Source organism: Taeniopygia guttata, chromosome 12 (assembly GCF_048771995.1).
Source record: "Taeniopygia guttata chromosome 12, bTaeGut7.mat, whole genome shotgun sequence".
In the NCBI taxonomy this organism is placed as follows: Eukaryota; Metazoa; Chordata; class Aves; order Passeriformes; family Estrildidae; genus Taeniopygia; species Taeniopygia guttata.
In genome coordinates, this window is record NC_133037.1 from 14,182,159 (window position 1) to 14,201,348 (window position 19,190).

Genomic DNA, 19,190 nt, shown 5'->3' on the forward strand with positions numbered 1-19,190 from the left:
CTGCAAGGATTTGAGAACTCAGGACTTCAGAAATCTTTCCTCTTGTATGAGGCTGCAGAAAAGGCCCCATAAGTCTATGGCAGAGTGAAGTACAAGCACACTTACCTCATCCATATCAGGATTCTCTCTTTTGAGATTGCCAGCTGTTGAGATTACAGTCTTCACAGCTCTCATCCCAAAGTCATAGTGGTCCTAAAAAAGGCAGAGAGGAAACAATATCATCAGATAGAGGGGCACCACCTAAAAAAGTAAACTTAGGCATGCACTCAGCAGGTGAGAAAAGAAATATGAGAGAGTTATGCCTTCAGAACAATTCCTCCTTCATCCAACTCTATTTTCAGTATACTTCAAACAACTCATTAGTCCTCAGCTGTACAGTCTATGAATGAGGGAGATGAGAATAAGTGCACGATGAAAAATCCTAGATGGAAGGAAAAGCAAGCAGGACTGTTTGGCTCAACTGTCCTGCCACTGTAATCCTAAATAGGATTTAAGGTGAATCCAAGTCCAGCCACAGGAGCAGAAATGAGAATTAGAAAGAAAGAAGGAAGACAAAGAATAGGTGAGGTGACCTTTTAGAGATTTGCTATGACAAGGCACCAAGAAAACCATCTAGGCTGAGAAAGTCTCACATTTAAAAAAGTCTTGGACATTAAGACATCTACCTGGGAGCTGAGCTGTTCTGACAATAGTTTGAATGTTGTGGTGATCTTCTTTGCAAGGACTTTGGCTTCATTAAACCCAAAGGAGTAGAGTGAGATCTCAGCAATCATGGAGTAATCTGGGACCATCATAGCCACAGGACGAAAGAGAGCCTGGAACATACAGATGCAACACAATGTTCAAAACACTGTCATTTCTTGCTTTTTTTCCCAGCAAACTGAAAAGGCTGAGCATCCATTCCAGACTGTTTAGAGGACACAACATGAGTGTGCTGGCAGCTGTCACTGTAGCATCCCTGCAGACTGCAATCTGAACAGTGCCATTTCCTAACACATGTGGTTCAAGTCTCAAAGTGATCCTGGAGACTCTCCAAAAGCATCACACCCTAACTCTTGTCATGAAGACACTGGTGGGTCCAGGTAGTACCCAGCACCTTTACTGCCCTTCTTCTTTCTGTCTGTGCAGCCTGCCCTCCTTACCTTCAGGTTATCGGGCAGTTCAGTGCGCCCAGCGTACCCTGGGTTCATTGTGATGAAGACTGCACAGGATGGGACCAGTGGGATCTCTGTGCCTTCAAATATGAAGGTTTCCACCTGGAAAATTAAAAATACGATCATCCTCGAAGAACAGAGCCTGACCTGAAAACTAAGTAATGTAACAGAGTCTTCCAAGAGGAGAACACAGCTTTTAGTTGTTAAATTATAAAGCACAAACACACACAGAGCTGCCCACAACAGTAGTGACTCAGTCTGGTCCCACTGCAAGTACCCAGTATTACCAGCAATATTTTTCCCTCTATAAAAGACTGGGCTTGTGGAAGATTTACTGATAGGTTAAATTTTCTTTTTTTTTATTTAAACTCTTGAACAGATTTCTATCCCTTCAGCTGTAAACAAACATCTTTCCATTTATTTTGCACTAGAGATCAGACCTGAATTAATTCATGGCAAAGAGGGCAAAGAGAAACCTAAATCCTTTTTAAAGCTGTGTAGGTAGTAATTTCAGATGGGGGATAAAGTAATGCAGAAGAATTTACAGAGAGCAAGTTTCTAATTCCAAGCCAAAGTCAAGGAGATTCAGGTCTTAACCCTTCTGGGCCTCCAGAGAACAAAGCAGAGGCTGGCTGCTAGACTGGCTGACAGCTGAATCTCCATTAAAGCCAATGATTCACAACAATTCACTTTACAATGCAACTCTGTGTGCACGAATATGCATTTTTCTGCACATACTGGGTTTTGTGAATCCACCAAAGCTTGGGTAACACATTTAGACAAATTTGGTGCTGAGCAACTCATGTCAGGACACTGACTGCCTTTATCACAGCTCCAATTTTGATCAGCTCACTGGATCTGTATCAGAGTGTCTCCCACACCAAAGTATGCAGGCACTACAGCTCAAGCTGAGAGGTACTTTAGCCTGTGAGAGTGTGGGCAACTCTGGCAGCATAGACTAAGGTGAAGTTAAAAATTCCCCTGAGGATGTTGACTCTAATGGACTGATATGATGTGCCATAGTTAGGACATTGTTCAAACCTCTCCTCAAGGATGTCTGTTAAGAGTTGCCCCTGAGAAGTGAAGCTTGAAGGTGTGTGCAGGGACAAGAACTTGCCTGAACTAGCTCGAGTGGAGATTTTTTTGCCTGCCTTAGCATCCACATACCCTTACATACCCTCTGCTGCTGTGCCTTCTGGATGGTTGTGATTTGCTGGGCCACCACAGACAGCACCTCGATATCGATGCGGTTGAACTCATCAAAGCAAGCCCAGGCACCAGAGCTGGGCAAGGAAGAATGAAGGGAGTCAGGGACACCACACAGGAGCAAACTTGCAGTCAAAAGTTCAGCTAGATCTAGAAGCTATATGCCACATACTAGGTAGGCATAACAGAGACTAGAGGTGAACACAAAAGGGCCCTGATGTCCCATGGCAAACAGTGTCCTGGTTCAGTGGACACTCTGACTGTGCCCATGTGATGAGTGCCCATGGCAGTATCTGATCCTAGAGATTGGGACAAATTCTCCATGTTACACATTTGAGCTTTAAAGAGGTGTCATGTTGAATTCCTGGTTTGTACCTGAGCTGTAAGTGCAGCAGATACAGTTTAGATAGTGCTTAAGTCCATTTTTCAGAGTTTGGAAACCTCTGTATAAAGCTGGAAGCATGCATCAGTGGAAGACGATCTTCCCACAAGGCATAGTTTAAGAAAGAAGTTAAACTACTTACAAAGAAAACATCTGAGAAAAGAATATCATCTTTTGTTGGAGTCACTAATTCAGATTCACCAGTGTGCAACAGACTAATTGGACCAGCTCTGTTTGAAATGTAGAGAAGAGAGAGGCCTCTCTGAGAGGATCCCTCAGGGCTTAGAGCAGTCTCTCTTGGCTGCTCAATTTTGAATACTCTCAGCAGATTCTCTTCTTCTTAAGATTAAGCAGCTTGTGGGCTGAATCTCAGTCCAACATGGATGATATTAAAATAAAGGCCAAAGCTGCAAACACTTGCACAGGTGGATTAGTGCATTGTGGATTAGTGCAAAGCATTTCAATTTTGCCTTACATGAACAAGGATCTCCATTTATTTCTTTTTTTATAATTGGATCAACTGTTCCACCTTTCTGGCTGGAATTTTGTTACCTTGCTCGTTCTGGAACTCAGTAACCCCCTTGCTAGGGCTTTTCTTGTTCTTTTGGGCTGCTATGAAAAATACCCACCAATTCCCAGTGTGCAGCATCCCTCAATAATGACACTGAGTATTTCACTGTACCTGGCTAGTCCCTTAAAAAACTTTCCCATTGCCATAAAGTCAAGTTGGTCAGAACAGTTAAACACTACAGTTTGGATTGCCAGTGCTTTGCCCAGGTCTTTTGTTGTTTCTGTTTTGCCTGTTCCTGCAGGTCCTGCAGGTGCTCCTCCAAATTTCAGGTGCAGAGCTCCTGTAAGTGTCAGATAACACCTACAACAAAGAAGAGACCAGATGATGAAAAAAAGCATTTGTACTACTGATTTCAGCATGGAGACATATGATCTATACAGCTGGAGACAAGGAGGAATCCATCATTCATTATTCTACAAAACTGCTTAGATATGCAGCATTCTGCAAAGGAGTTAGAGCTATGTGGCCTTGATTAGTATTCATGGTGGCCTGCATGGATAAATCCTTCTGCCACTGGCTACAAATTCATTCTGCAGAAAAAGAACAGTTACAAAAAGATAAAACTATTACTTCTGCTGCATATTCTAGAGTACTAGCTGGTTTCTAGAAGAGCTCCTTAGCTATCAGGTGGGCATTTTATATGAGAGCACTACATTAGGAACTAGGAGAGTGAAAGCAATCATTCTGAGCACTGATCACTCGGAATACAGTAGCAACCAATGCCAGGGTGCTCCTGTGCACTTGTCTCAAGTAGTCCTTTACTGTACAAATGGATTCCATTTACATACATTAAGATATAGGACCTGCATGGTCAGACTCTTGGTTTAATCCTCTTCATTCAGAAGAAAAAAAATAAAGAAAAGAGAAAAAAGGTGCATTTGTTACCCAGAAAACAATGTCTTTACCTGTCAGTGAGGGGTGTAATAACCAGACGGCCAGTGTTCCCCAGATACTCATAGCCATAGATAAACTCAGCATTGACTGCTCTGATGTACAGGTCTCCCCTGGTCCAGTAGTATCTAATGGTGAGTGAACATGGCATCAGAAAGATAAACACTGCCTGGCAGACAAAGCAGCAGCTCACGAGATTATAGCCTGCAGGACTGGAGATCTGTATGTCAAGGGATTTCCCTCTCGAGAGCAGGAAGGATAAAGTAACACAACAGGGTGAACAGGAGTTCTCACAGGACCTGGGATCAAGCATTGCACCCCTTGGGCAGGAGCATGGCCTTTCACAGTGAAACATCATGGCATGGGTTAGTTTATACTGCCAAAGAGGATGCCATCAAAACTAGATCCGCCTCATACTCCTGTTTCCATTTGCCTTGGACACAGCTGATGGGTAAGGAGGATGGAGACAGGCCCGGTGAGGTTCAACAGCTGTGCTCTCTAACCTGAGCTGGGAGATCCACTCGAAGTCATTCATGCTCGTTACGTTCTCCTCAATCAGCTTTGCTGCAACATCCTTGGCATGGACCTCGATCACAATAAGAGCTGACAGCACTGCTCGCTGCATCTTGGACAGCCTCCCACGGACCAGGGCCACCAAATCTCCCAGCTGGGGAATGAAGGGAAAGTAACCTGAAGCAATCCATTCTGTACCAACACAATGCAGTCAAACTCAGGGCATGCTAAGTCTCAGATCATATGCTGTGCTCAGGCAACTTCTGCCTCTTCTCTTTTCAGAAGTACAAACGGTTGCTCAGAAAGCAAATACTACTCAGGGCTGGCTCAGAACTGAGTTTTGCCTACACCATTACTTTGTGCAGCTGAAAAGAAAGAGTTAGAGCCACTATGAGTCCAGAGGTAATAACTCTCAGGTATTAGGTGTGATTAGATGCACAAAACTGATACGAAGGATGCAGCTTCCTCCACTGTCCATCACTTCAGTTCTTCACCTTTGGCTCCTTGGGTAACCCTGGAGAAGCTATCCTTCACTTTGTTATAGTGTTCAGGTGGTTCTCATATTATCAATCCTGTATATTATTTGAGGTTTATTATGACAAATACCCTAATAATTAAGAAGACAACATGCTTTATCCCTTGTTTTGAACGGTGCCATGCAAAACCATGTCTCTGCTTCCCCAACAGTATTGTCCTGGCTGTGTTTATAACTTGTCTGAGGTCTGATGACTGAAAAGCCTCCATCTGACAAAATCTCACCCTTACATCCATTTTCATACCTGAGCACTCAGCTGTGGGTAAAGCCTGCTGGACAGATCTCCAGCCTCCAGAGCTTCAGACACTTCCTTTGTCCAGAAAATCTGACACCCAGCAATGACCACTTGGCCAGGCCATTCCAAAACCCATATGGTATGTGGAGTCTTAAAATAGAAAAAATAGGTGTGAGAAAGGGGGAAAAAAGGTGGTAAGACAATTATTTATTTATTTATAGGTCCTCTTGCTCTGAGCTGCATGATTAATGAATCAGCATTGAATTCTTGTGTAAGAGGCTTTCCTTTTCTTTCTCCTCTACTTGCTGTGAAGTAATCATCTTTAGGCACTGGGTACAGCAAGTATCTTCTCTCCACTATGCCACTTGCAGTAACCAGTTACAAGTAGCCATTAGCAGCTGAAGAGCAGGACCTAAAAGAATGTCTCCCCTAAAGAATGTTTCCCCTCATCTGGCCTATTCTAACTTTCCTATTTTCAAATTTTCAGTCTGAATAAGAAAAAGTAACAGAAATATCCAAGGCCTCTTTATTTTACAGCCTTTCTCCCTACCTAGATTAGAAATTTCAATTTTACACCAGCATAACTTTTGTACAGAAACCAGAGCCAAGATGCATCTCCTATGCACTGACTGAAACCAACAGTTCACGTGCCTTGATCACTTTTACCAGCCCCTAGCACAATGCATGAGACATGAGAGCTGAAGCAGAAGATCCTTTCAAAGAGGAAGTAGTCTGGAGACATGAATAGATATGGATTCATACAGGGTTGCTCTGTGCTGTAGGAAAGCTGTGAGGGAGTGTGCAGGGTTTGCGTTCTGCTAGACCACTAGCTTTTTGCCCAGCTGCCCATTCTGCACTTACAGGCACACAACTGTTTTAAAGGCTATGCTTTGAAAGTGGAATAGAATAGAATATCTTGTAGAATACATCCCAAGTTCATCAGCCCCACCTCTGGTGACCTCTGTGGCAAGCCTGGAACCAAACATCAAAGACGTGCCAGTCTGTGATAAAACTCTTACCTCTGGATAAACACCAATTGATTTTTCTATGTTGTCCCGAACACTGGCCTTCATGGATTTCTCCACTTCCACCAGCCAGTCCTCCACATTCTCACTGGGAGTGATGGAAGAAAACAGCTTCACCTCTTCTCCTTCACCAGAGTACATGTGGGTGATCTGTAGGTCTTCCTGGAATTTCAGCTAATGGAAGAAGCACAACAGGAGATATGAGTGGAGGATTTCTTTCGATCCCTGCCTGTCCTGCCCCTGGGGACAGCCAGCCTATACCAGTGTTTGCTCATTATGAACCTGGTGCCAAACTTGGTTGCCAGTAGTGATAATAAAGTGTGCGACAGAAGTGCAAAATGACCTCTCCAAATAATGGAACATGACTGTATGAAAACAAGAGATTCACATTGCTGGTGTGACTTGAGTGAAGCAAATCAAATTATAGGTAGGATGAACATTTCTCATCGCCTGTCTAGGATTCAGACCCTTGACTCCTGCTGAATTCTGTAGATTCAAATAATTTCCCTTGATGTCACAGTGCCTGCTTTTAAGAGTAAAATTTTAACAGCTTCTCCAGTGCCCTAGCATATCACTGAAAATCCCCTTATTTATTCCAATGGCTTTGCACCATGTTTCCAGTTCAATTTCCTTTCTATTTTTCCAAACTAATGACTAGGAGATTGGTTTTACTGTCTGAGTATTGTGGTGGTTTGAGCTGTGACTAGCTATGGAGTCTGAAGTCTATTAGGAGTAACAAAGAGGAAAAATAGCAAGGTTAACTCCAGCTCCTAAGAAGGGATGAAGGTAGAAACTTAATTCAGCTCAGGCTTGTTCAGCCCTTGTCCCTTCTGGGGCTGTCAGCAGGAGTGGGATTCCATCCTAACAAGGTGCCTGTGAGTAGAAAGCTAAGTCAGAGCTATTTCTCCTGGCCTTCATGGTGAGATGGACACACTTCTCCAGAGGGAGTATCCTCCCCTCCTAGGATGGATATCTAAGTGAATTTCTCTAAGTCACCCTTTGCATATGCCCATTCCCCTCCATTGTCTGAAGGACAACTAAGAGTACCCAGTTCATGGGCAGATGCCTGGCTTTGAAATGTCTAAAGTGAGGCTGCTGGAATCCCACTTCAGGACAGGCAGCACCTTCCAATGCCTATGTACAGTTTCAGGTTCCCAGGAGACACATTTCCATACAGCAGAATGTGAACATTCCTCCAGACTTCAGAACACCTCCAAGTTCCCATGACACAGCTTTCCAAAGGTGGGCCAAGCCACTCATGTGTTTGCTTTGCCTACCCGAGCAATGTTCTCAAAGCACTTGTGGAGGTGAGGTTGTACAGCAGTGGGGTCTTTTGTCTGGGACAGTATTTCCAGCAGCTCATCATCTGAAAGGAAGTAGAACCTACAAACACAGAGAGAAGTATGAGGAGAGGCTCTGTTTACTGCAGCAGCAAGAGCTAAGTGCTGGCAGGATGGGCAAGAAGTCTTTTGCTGAAAACAGTTTCTGACTGCTCACAGATCTCTTTGTAATTGTGTAGATGAGCAGTCACCATCCAGCCATCTCCCTTTATGTAGAGACAGACTTCTCCCTCTGCAGAAGTCAGTTATTTCCAAGCAAAGAGGGTTTAAATGAGTATCAAAGAATAGAAGTCTTCCTTCAGGGAGTAAGAGACAAAGTTACATGGAGGTTTTAAATTTTACCCCACCCTTTCTACATAAATCCTGAGGCAGAGATATGCAACGATGCTACCAGACTGCTCTTAAATCACCACATTTGTGTGTGCCTGTTTTCTCCCCATGAGATGGCAGCATTGAAAGGCACAGCTTTGCTTATGTTTGCAGGCCAAGAATAAATCCTAAGCTTAGGTGGTTTTGCTCTTTCTTGGCAGAATGAACTGCAGTGAGCGTCTTCTTTCACGTTTTCTGAAAGAGGGAGTGCATTCTAGCCCAGTGAAATTTGGGGTTACCTGGGAAAAGCAGCTCTCTTTGTCTCCAGATATTCACTCAGCCCTTTCTGCACAAGTTCAAGTAGTTTGTTACAATTTTGCAGCTTCTCCAGTAGCTCTGGATCAGGGCACAAAGAAATCACCTACAACAGAATGTGTAACAGGGGAAGCATCAGTATTCTGAGCATGTGGGAGATAATTGGGTTGCCCAGTGATGTTACTGATGGGATTTAAATGACTCATGCACAGGAATTCTCAGGGATCTGGAGAGGTGTAAGCTTTGTGGGTAAGGAGGGCAAACAGCCCTTATGGAGACAAGCATTTCGGGGCTCCCCTAAATACCAACATTTGTAATATGGAATACTAGCAGTGAAGGAGTCCTGGGAAGGGGAGACTGGAGAACAGAAGAGAGCAGAGCACTGCCACCAGGACACAAAAATAGGCAAATGGTTCTAAAAAACTTAGAGAATCAGTCTTGAGGAGGAATTGAAGGAGCTACCCTATGGATTACAACCTCTGCAGGTTAAAAGAGTCATTAACAGGCAGTGAGTCTGTGTGTTCAGGAGGAGGAACCTGGTGGGGTGTGGGCTTTGGTGGAAAGCACTACAGGGAATGGCTCTGTCCATTCAGGCACCAGAAAAAAAGGCCAAGTTCCAAGAGAAGAGACCCAGCACAATGCTCTGGGCAAGGCTACACAGTAAACACAGTGCTGCCATGTCCACGCCATTATGAAAATAATGACTAAAAGATGCAGTCCTTGTATGAGCACAGCTCCAAGGTGTTTGAGATACCTGCACTGGCTTTTATCAAGGCACATACCTCAGGGTTTGCATTAGCACTCTTCATGACACGCCTCCAATCCTTATCCACGATGTTGTAGCGCTGGCTTTCCACTGGGAGCTGTCTTTTGATGTCCTCTGAGCTAAAGATTGGCTCCAAGTAGAGCCAAGAGCGCTGACAGTTCAGCCACTCCTCTAGGACATCCTAGTGGGAAACAAGAAAAGCATATCAGGACACCATGCTATCAACCTGTTCAACAAAGCCATTCAAACTGTGCACCAGAACCTGTTTAATAAAAACAAGAAAGAAAGAAAAAAAGAGGTGATGCAGCACATACACCTTCCATACTTATAAAATCTACCTACAAGGTCAGGAGCTGGAATTTCCTTTCCAAATAATTAACAACTTCCTAGCACTCCCCTTTCCAAAAGTTTTGGAACTTTTCTCCTGCAGCACTGCTATTTTGCTGTGAGAGTCCTGCTGGGTGCTCCTGGTTTGATGAGCAAGTGCTGACAGAGTCTGGCAGATCCTGCTTAAACAGCAGTGTCCCATGTGCTTTCCTACACTGAGATGTGGCTGATTAGCATGGATTTCACAGGGTCTGTAAGAATCTGTAAGGTCCACTTAGTACAGTATGATTAGAGAGATCAGTAACACTACTCACAGCAACAGGCGAGCTCTGGCCCTACCAAAACATGTTGCAATAGGCAACAAAAGGGCTGCATTACTTTCCTAGAGTCAGAGGGTTTTCACAGGCCCTATTCTTCCTTAAAGATTGACACACTCTTGATAATTGCCCTCCCAGCTCCCAGCAGCAACTGCACAGTGTCCATGTCCAAGCACGGCAGAACAGCCCAGCTGGCTGCCTCCACCACACGTGTGTGGGTAAAAACCAGTACCTGTGTCATCTTCAGCTTAGTTTCCCACAAGTTCATCCTTTCCTCAAAAGGTTTCTTGAAGGGTGAGAAAGACATGCTCTGAACCAGGACAATATGATCATCTAGGAGCTGAGAAATGTCATCGGTACTTTTCAGAATATAGGTATTGGTGTTTTTGTAAAGCATCACGATGAATGAAACAGATTTCCATTCAGCCTCTATCTTATTGAGTGCCTGGAACAGAGGGACAAGCAATTTAATTTTCAGATACAACCCCTGCAAATGGTTATCCCAGCTTCCACAGCTCTCTTAATGCTAGTCTCTAGAAAATGACAGATTTTTGCTCTTGGATTCCACTGGAAACTGCAGCTGTGTATTTTATGCATGACACAATCAGCAACAGCACACTTCCTTTGCATTGCCCACAGGTTCAACACCTCTACACCAGTGCTGAAACAAACACCTTGAGGGGAAAAAATGGCAATTTCACCTCCAGGCCTGTTTATGCTCTGGATGCACAGAGGCTACCAGCAAAGGGCTTTTTAATGACTATGATTAATGACAGCTTTGACAAAAGGGGAACTATCCATTGGGAACTTGTCTAAGATTTCAGAGAACAAGAGCTGCCAGAAGGTCAAAACCATCTTAGATCACATCTGAACTGATGAACTGAAGCTGAAGGACTATGTAATCTATGAATCTCCAGAGCTAGAAAGGTTTCCCTGCACGTTTACTGGTTTAAAGGATTTGCCATCTCTGTTTCCAGTCACAGCTAATCTCCTGACATAACATTTGAATGGCAGAGTGCAGACAATCAATTTATTTTAACTTAACCAGTCACTAATCCCACAGTGAGGTGTGAGACCCAAGCAGTAGATCAACATAACCATAAGGCAGTACTGTTAATGCCACAACTGAAATTCTGCACAAGTCAGAATTAGTTCTTCTACTGTGTGGAAGTTGTGTGGCCATCGCTCCCTTCTGTAAGGACAGCAACCTTTTTACTTGTGGTGCAGAATGTGTCTAGCACTGGGCCAACAGGAACATCACCCAAGGCAATGCCTGCCCGCTCAACAGGAACCTATCTGAGAAGCAAGCAGAGACACAACAAGTCCTCTCTTCTCACATTTTCGATGGCGTATTCCTTGCTGGCTGTCTCAGCTACTTTGAGAACACTCTCCATGTGGTCCTGCAGCTTCAGTTCCAAGCAGCGACCAAACGTCATGCTGGGCTCCAGCTCGACATCGGCCTTAACCTGGTTTGACAGCATCTCCCAGTGCCGACTCCTCATCCCAGGATTGCGCAGCCCCTGGATTAAGGGCACGTATTGCTTGAAATCATCCATCTTGTCTCGAAACTCCATGGCCACACTCTGGCAGTCTTTCAGTGGGAAAAACAGAACAACAAGGAGAAAATCAGCAACAACAGTATGTGAGGAAGTTGCCCCAAGGAACTTCTAGAAGCTGTCTAAAGCCTGATGTGCATGTAGTCACATGGTATGGGGTAGGTAAGCAGCAGGTGAGAGCACTGGAAAATGCAGGCTGAAGTAAGGAGGATATGAAGGCTCTCTCTACACGGCCACTAAGCCAGGATTCAAGCCTGCTCCCAAGAAGCAGATCTGCCTATTGCCAAAAGCTCGTTACAGGCAAGCCCATGCTAAGCTGAAGTGTGCCTTAGGCTAGAGCTCACCAGAAGAAGAGAGGCAGACAAATTTAACTTCTTGATATGGACTGAAGCATGATCATCTGCCAGCAGATATTTTGGAAGTTCCAGTCATCACTTCAAGACATTCACTTCTTAACAAACCCGCATTTTAAGTTGTCTCACAGCACAGCTTAGCTCACCCTCAACAGCAGGTGGACATTAAGGAGCTAGAAGCAGGCTGGGATCCCAGCCTAGGAAATGGGAAGTGTGTAGGAGAGGCCCTGCCAGCCTTTGGCCATGTTAGAGGCAAATGTACTTCTGCCTCATAGGAAGGACAAAGTGAGGGAAAGGGCTTTTCTCTCTGGGGGCATCCTGGAAAGTCTCTGCACTGTTCACATCTTGCCTTTTTTATTTTTTTTTCATTTTTCCTGGCTTGTGCTACTGTGAGTAAAACAATGGGCAGGTAAAGAACATGGGACTTGCTTCCTTTCCAAAATCTGGCTATAGCATGTGCCTCCTTTTATTGCACCCTGCATGGTTGTACTGTGAGCTTGCAGCAAAGATGTGATCACCTCATGCTCCCTGCTGGGAATATGCAAAGGACAAAACAAATATCCAGGTACTAGAGAATATTGCAACGAACATAAGCAGGTATTCTTAGTATTTCTGTTTATCATAATGATTCATAGTTACTCATGCATCCACTCATCACCTCCTCCATTGGGGCTGATTCATGGCATTGTTTAAGAGCAAGTTCAAGTTAAAAAGGATGAATCAAAAATCACCCACAGCAAAATATATTTCAATCTAAGCCATCTGGCAGGAGATTTAGAATTAGCTCTAAAGAATGACCAACACATCTCTGAGAACCAGGGAATGGCAAGTTAAGCTACAACTGAAATCCCAATTTCAGCTTTATTAGGAGAAATGGTCAAAAGACCTTCATGTGAATTGCAAGGGCTGAGCGCAATCATATCTAAACTTAATACACATTCAGGCAAGAAGGAAAATTGTTATTATATTGCAGGGATCATTTCCAGATTTTGCAATTTCATTTTATTCATAACAAAATCAAGGCCTCTTCTGGCTTTCCATTAAATGCATTGGCCAATAAAGAAAATAAGATTGGCCAAGAAAACAGCACCTGCAAGACCCAGATTCAAGTTGCCTTGCTGCCTGACTTGCATGAGGGCTTAAACCCACATGTCTAGCCAGTGCGCTATAAAGTAACTCTCTGTGACTAGCCCGCATTATTGCACTTCATATAAGTAAGTAAGTAAATAAGTAAATAAATAAAAAAATAAATGTAGTAAATACTAACTACAACATCAGAGGGTGGCTGGTACTTCAAGCATTTAACTAGTATCTAGATGTGAGTCATCATATTTTCAGGAAAAAAAGCAGAAAATAACTTTGCTAGCATTTTTCCAGCTGTCTCTAATACACATGCGACATTCTGATAATTCCTGTTTGGAGCACTCTGTGACATGTCTCACATCAAAATGCTGATATGCATCAACTTCCTTTCCCCAGACTGTGCATCTACCTGGTGAATCCTTGAACTGCTTCACACACCTCTGCATGGTCTTAACAGAGTCATTGACATTCTTTTCTAGCTCCTCTGCCTCAATTTTAAGGAGTGAATCATTCATCCAGCTCTCATTCCACTTTATCCAGTCTGACACTGTAGTCCAGAGATCGTAGTACGGCTGGAAGTCTTTAAGCATCTTGTTTACCCCACTGTACTTTAGAAAGAAATTAAAAACAACGTAAACAACAAGTGTATTCACTTTCAAACAACAGCTTACATGTCAAAAGGCAAAAAAAACCCATCTCTTTTGAATCTGAAGCCAGAAATGAGAAAGCATGTATTTCAAGAGGATATATCAGGCTACCTTCTCCTGGGCCAACAATGTGTATTCCAAGGGAGAGCAACCAGCAGAGCTGGGCTTGACACATTCGGCCAACATACATCCAGTGGAGCTGTGCCTGCACCATGTGTGTGACATAGAAAGCACCCTTTCCACTTGCCCCTATAAAGTTTTCCTGCAGAATGGGGAGATTTTGATGGACAGGCCACACACCACCAGTGAAAGCACACACCATCATTATATTAAAACTTGGCCCCTTAAAGGGAAGGAGAAGCAACCACAGACTGAGGGATAGGAAAGGATCGTCATGTGAACTCCACTTCTGGTCTGCAGCCAGACTGGGCTGGATGTGGATGACAATGACTCATTGGCAGCTGAGCAGCTACAAGCAAAATGAGTGTTTACAACTACATAAACTGTTGCCTTAGGAGAACACCACGCTCCAAGCCCAGCCAGCTGCCAGCACCCACTCTGCAACAAGTCGCATTCACACCTATAGACCTCCAGCAACAGCCTTAGAGAAATGGATGCATCCTAACTTCAAGGATGCTTCAAGACCTTCCTCAGCCAATTTCTCCTCATGAACATCCCTCAGATCTCTCTGTGGGCATCCAAGCTCTCTCACAGAAATAGTGGAAATATCAGACCCTGAGCAGCCTTCCACGTTTGCCTGCAATCTGCTCTTCTGCAGACTAGTGGAGCGATGAAGCAGTGTAGCCAGTCTACAGGACTGAGGAGCAGTTCCCCAGATAAAGCAAAACAGCATGAAGGATTCCTTCCTGAGGAACTGTCTCATTATTTGCTCTACCTACCGCCTAGAAATCCCAAGAAAGATCAGAGTCCTGTGGGTACAGGACCTGACACTTACATCGGTAACTTTGATGCCAAAGAGTCTTTCCCTGTTGTTGTAGAGAACTGCCAAATCCTGAAGCTCCTTCAGCTGTTTCCGGACATCCCTTGCATCTTCAGCCAGCTCATGGGCTTGGTTAACATCTGACTGGACAGAAAATCCACCTACAGTCAGCTGGAGGAGAAAAGGCAAGCACAAGTTGGGACTCTGAAGCTGAGTGCTGCTTCTAGAGATAACAGCTTCCTGGTGTGCTCTTTGTTACATTCAAAGGCGAGATTTTTATGCTCATGTTTTCACCTCCCCCAAACCAATTTCATTTCTGTTTAGACCATGATAAAAGTGGTGAGGAGAAGCAATAACCACTGGTCAGGTGGAGGAAACTGCAAATGTGATGACCAGTGCTTGTCCTCTTTGTGATAATAGTTAATCCCCAAGGAATAGGAACAATAAGTCTGTGCCCAAATTTGATGCTGAATTTATACTGATACTTGCTACAGAACCAATGAAGTGCAAATGATAGCTCTACTAGTTACTCAGTTTGTTACCAAGAACTGTTTAACAACACATATCTAGAGCTTCTGTAATAAATTTTGTGGTTTGTTTTGGTGGCTTGGGTTTGTTTGTTTGGTTTGGATTTTGCTTTGGTATTTTGTGTGGGTTTGTTGTTTATTTGTTTGGGTTTTTGATCCGTGTTAGGGTATTATCATTTTGGAAACATGTTTCCAAGAAAATCTAGGTCAGTGATTCCATCTTTCTAAAATGGCTTTCCTCCTCTGAACTTAAAGAGTTTCTGAGGAAAAAATAAATTTCAGTCTGTTTTAGCAGACACCAGAGATATCTCAGCTCCAAAACTCTGCAATTATTTCAGGGTCTTTTCCCACAAGATGAGTTCCATGGCTGAATGCTGTATTATCCCCCTTGATGGCAGCGCATCACAGGAGATGCTCTTCAGGGAACTGAGTACACAAGAAAGAAAAAAGAGGTGCCCATGTTGCCTGAGCACCAAGAATACCTGAACACTGTATAAACACCAAAATGAAAAATGAATATTTCTGCAGTCTTGTCTTTCACACAGAAAGGAAACTCTTAATCAAAAGCCAACAAAAAGCCAAGTGAGGGTGTGTTAATATTTGGTCTAACAACACATTCACCTCAAAACTCATCTGGATAAAACCTCATCTAAAAGTTTCCCTCCTGGCTCACCACAAGAGCTTCAAGACACCCTTCTAAGGACAGCTCACTGTCAGGGGCTTAATACCTGCATTTCCTCCAGTTTTTCTTGAAATGCCTTCTGATCTGAAATCTGCGTTTTGCGAAATCTTTCTTCATCGTCTATGTGCTGGAGCCGAATGGACTCTGAGTCCATAGACATTTTCACTGGCCAGTAATTGGCAGTCCACCTGCACTCACATGATACAGAGACAAGCTTTTTGAGTATATGTTTGAAATGCTGAAAATAACAGAATGAGAAAGCCAAATCCCACCAAACAAGGAGGCTTTACAACAACAGAAACACATGTGGTTTCAACAAAACATTTTTTCCAGCTTGTCTTGTTGATATGCAGTCCTTGTAACTAGGCTATTCAGCTGGAGAGAGCTGGGGAGAAGTGGAGGGCCTTTTTAAAAGGAACAAATCCACTACACTGCTGAAAAGCTAGGAGACAGCAAAATAACAGTTGGCATCCAGAGGGAATGTCTGTCTTTGAATGTATTTGCAAGGAACTGAAAAAAATGGGGTCAGAGTCTCGGCTTATGGCTTTTCAGGGCTACTGAAAAAGCCAGTCTCCTGCTAAGCGAGGCACTGAGGGGCCAGCATAACCCAGATACAGGGAAGCCCTGGGTTCTGCAGAGTGCCCTGGGGAGAGCGTTGTACATCCAGGAAAGGCTGCACAAATTGGCTGCTCACACCAAGACAGGTGTCTTGGTTCTTGTTCAGCCAGAGCCCACCCATTTCTGCCTCTATTTGGGCCCTCAGCCTGTGAGCAATGCTGCTACAAGGTTTGCACACTACACTCACAAGAGGTCACAGTCTTCCCAGCACCTGGGGATGCAGCCATCTCCTGCCAGCCCTGCCTGTGGCTGGTCTGGGCAGTGGGAATACAGCCACGCCTGTTCCAAGCTGGCCTGGGGCTGAGCTGCTTTCCTGCAGCTTCTGTGGGGTTTTTGCACCTTGCACCCGATGTTTCTAGTTTCAGGAGCACTCTGCACAGACTCACTCAGGCTGCACACATACTGGACCAAGTACATGTCAAAAAAGAAGTGCTTCCTGGGCTGAGCAAGCTTTAGAAGCCTTGTAGCTGTTTTTGTGAACTGACTGCTATCAGGGCATAGTCAGACCACAATTGAAATAATAAAACTAAGAGGAAGATGCTTGGAGAAGAACTGCAGCAATAATAAGGGTTCAAATTTCTTCCTAGTCTTAAGAAAACCCTGGCAGTGTTCCTATCTTGGAAGTGTTCATTTAGTTTCAGGCACAGACTGAACTGTGCACTTTGAGACTTTGCAAGTATCTCAAAAAAACCCAAAAACAAACAAAAAAAAAACCACCCAGAGAAAAGGGCTTTACTATGTTAAACAGGTTAATAGCTACCAGTTTGCCTTGCCCCAGGCCAGAAGGCAGCATGAACTCACACTTCTTGTCTACAAACTTCATTTCAAGAATTCAGTGCTCACATAGCCTGAGAGACACTTAAAAGTTCTGCAGGAGCCCTTGATAGACACATGGCCCCTGAAGCACTGAGAATGGTAATTGCTGAAGAGTCCCACTTTGACAGTGGGAGAAATGCCTTGTGCTCACTTGTCAGTGAAATCTTCTTCGGTAAGATTGTAAAGGAACTCGTCCATGACCTTGTAATCTTCCATGACTTCCTCAATCAGTTGCTGCACAGGGTGAGAGAAAGAGAAAAAAAGTAGACACCTTTAGACCATGCTGATTCCAAGTCTCTGGAGTACACCTCATTTTCATGAGGTGCCTTTGAAGAGCGTTAGTCACACAAGCTTAAAGTGATGTGGGCTGCTTCTGTGCCATGTGAACAGTGGGAATGGATTTACAACCCCTTGTTCTGTGAATGATCATGCCATCATCACCCTCTGTTCTATGGGAATGAAAAGAAGTGTGACCTAGTGGATAAAGTGCTGGACAGAAATTGAGTGTTTTAGGTTATCCTCCAGGTTCCCTCATTGGCATGGACAAGTCAGCCTTACAGCTTGATGCCTTTGTTCCCCATTTGTTCAGCTGGGAAAAGACTTACACTTCAAATAACTTTGAAATAACTCAGTGCTAAAATGTCCTATTAGAAAAAATATATTAACAGCAATTTGAGCACTGGGTAACAGAAAGGTTTTCTTTAAAATAGGATTCATTTTTAGAAGATAGCCATTCAGTACACAAATGCAGAATGGATCATGAAGGCAGCAAAATGCATACATAAATATTTTAGGCAAGATTTTTAACTGCTATTTTGTTTTGCAAAGATATTTAAATTTATGATATGTATATTTAAAAATACAAATCTTAGGAATTATAAAAATACAAAGCCAGGAATCTTGTGGCATTGCACGCAAAGACATGCAAGTACAAAAACTGGAGTTCTGCTTCTGAGACACCACACGTTGCATTGACACATTTCCTCCTCACTTCCCCTGACGTCCTTGTCCAAAGGAGAGCCAACCCTACCTCCTGCACTGCCAGCTGCTCAGGCACTCCCTTCAGCCAGTCCCGCAGCTCAACCAACTCCTCGATGTTCATTGGTCTCTCATGCATTTTGATGCTGATGGTTTCATATGCCTCACAGATCTGCAGCAGGACACAGCAAAGGCCATCAAAAAGCCACCAATTGCTAACAGACAAACTGGGAAACCTGCCCCGATCCACCCACTTCCCATTCTGAAGGTGGACTAAGTGATGAGCACACAGTCCTGTTCTGTTTTTTTCTTTTCCCATCCATCTCATTGGAGCTCAAACAGAATGAGACTGCCAAAAAAAAGAGGAAGAGGAACTGCAGGTATATAGTGAAAATTATGATAATAACAGACTTAGACCATCAGCTGGCAGAGGCAATTGCCTATATTCCAATTATCCTCAGAGGAAACAGAAGGACTTTTCAGTTGTCTACTAGACAGATCTTTTCAATCCACAAACATACTTTTGTAAAATGGCAAGTTCTTGAAGAATTTAATCTCAAGAGCTACAGCTTTCAGGCAAGTAATTTATTAAATATATTTAATTCTTTATTTGATTGAGTTTGCATATGTCCTTGATAATTTCAATTTTAAATTATCAGCCCAGTGTGATCTTTAAAATATCCTCATTAATGTGGCCTTCTGGTCATTTCACAAAAACAGCCACTTCAAAAGTACATTGACAAGACAAGACAGATAATACATTGAACCAGTTAACCTACCTTCTGCACCTGTGAATGGAGGGTTTTAGCCAGCATGTCCAACATGGCAACAGCAAGTGCTTTGTGTTTATCAGACAAACTATGCCTAATGTGTTCTATCTTGACTTGAAAGGGGCCAATGATAATAGAACTAGGTAGAAGGTGGTCCAGGGTCTCCTTTTCAGACAAGTATGTATCTACTATCTTCGTCACCTCCTGAGTAGGTGGAAATTGCTCTTCATATTGTCTGTAAATTAAAACACCAACAAAAAAATGGCTTTGTAGACCTTAAGAATATTTGAGCATCCAGGCTGTTTGTGTCCACTCAAAGGATCAAGACATTAAA

General features: G+C 43.6%; 1 protein-coding gene across 1 annotated transcript in view; it reads right to left on the reverse strand.

The window, feature by feature from the left end:
- The window catches only part of DNAH1 (dynein axonemal heavy chain 1), a 72,141-nt gene that overhangs the window by 35,024 nt on the left and 17,927 nt on the right, over positions 1-19,190 (reverse strand). The window contains exons 14-33 of the mRNA XM_030283147.4: positions 18,866-19,091; positions 18,139-18,258; positions 17,260-17,342; positions 15,721-15,862; positions 14,481-14,636; positions 13,288-13,486; positions 11,224-11,477; positions 10,119-10,331; positions 9,259-9,423; positions 8,461-8,582; positions 7,790-7,895; positions 6,507-6,686; positions 5,497-5,637; positions 4,708-4,871; positions 4,219-4,332; positions 3,425-3,613; positions 2,332-2,437; positions 1,143-1,256; positions 666-815; positions 106-192 (exon numbers count right to left, since the gene is read on the reverse strand). Coding sequence (XP_030139007.4) covers positions 106-192; positions 666-815; positions 1,143-1,256; positions 2,332-2,437; positions 3,425-3,613; positions 4,219-4,332; positions 4,708-4,871; positions 5,497-5,637; positions 6,507-6,686; positions 7,790-7,895; positions 8,461-8,582; positions 9,259-9,423; positions 10,119-10,331; positions 11,224-11,477; positions 13,288-13,486; positions 14,481-14,636; positions 15,721-15,862; positions 17,260-17,342; positions 18,139-18,258; positions 18,866-19,091 — 3,031 coding nt within the window. The remainder of the gene's footprint in view (positions 1-105; positions 193-665; positions 816-1,142; positions 1,257-2,331; positions 2,438-3,424; positions 3,614-4,218; positions 4,333-4,707; positions 4,872-5,496; positions 5,638-6,506; positions 6,687-7,789; positions 7,896-8,460; positions 8,583-9,258; positions 9,424-10,118; positions 10,332-11,223; positions 11,478-13,287; positions 13,487-14,480; positions 14,637-15,720; positions 15,863-17,259; positions 17,343-18,138; positions 18,259-18,865; positions 19,092-19,190) is intronic.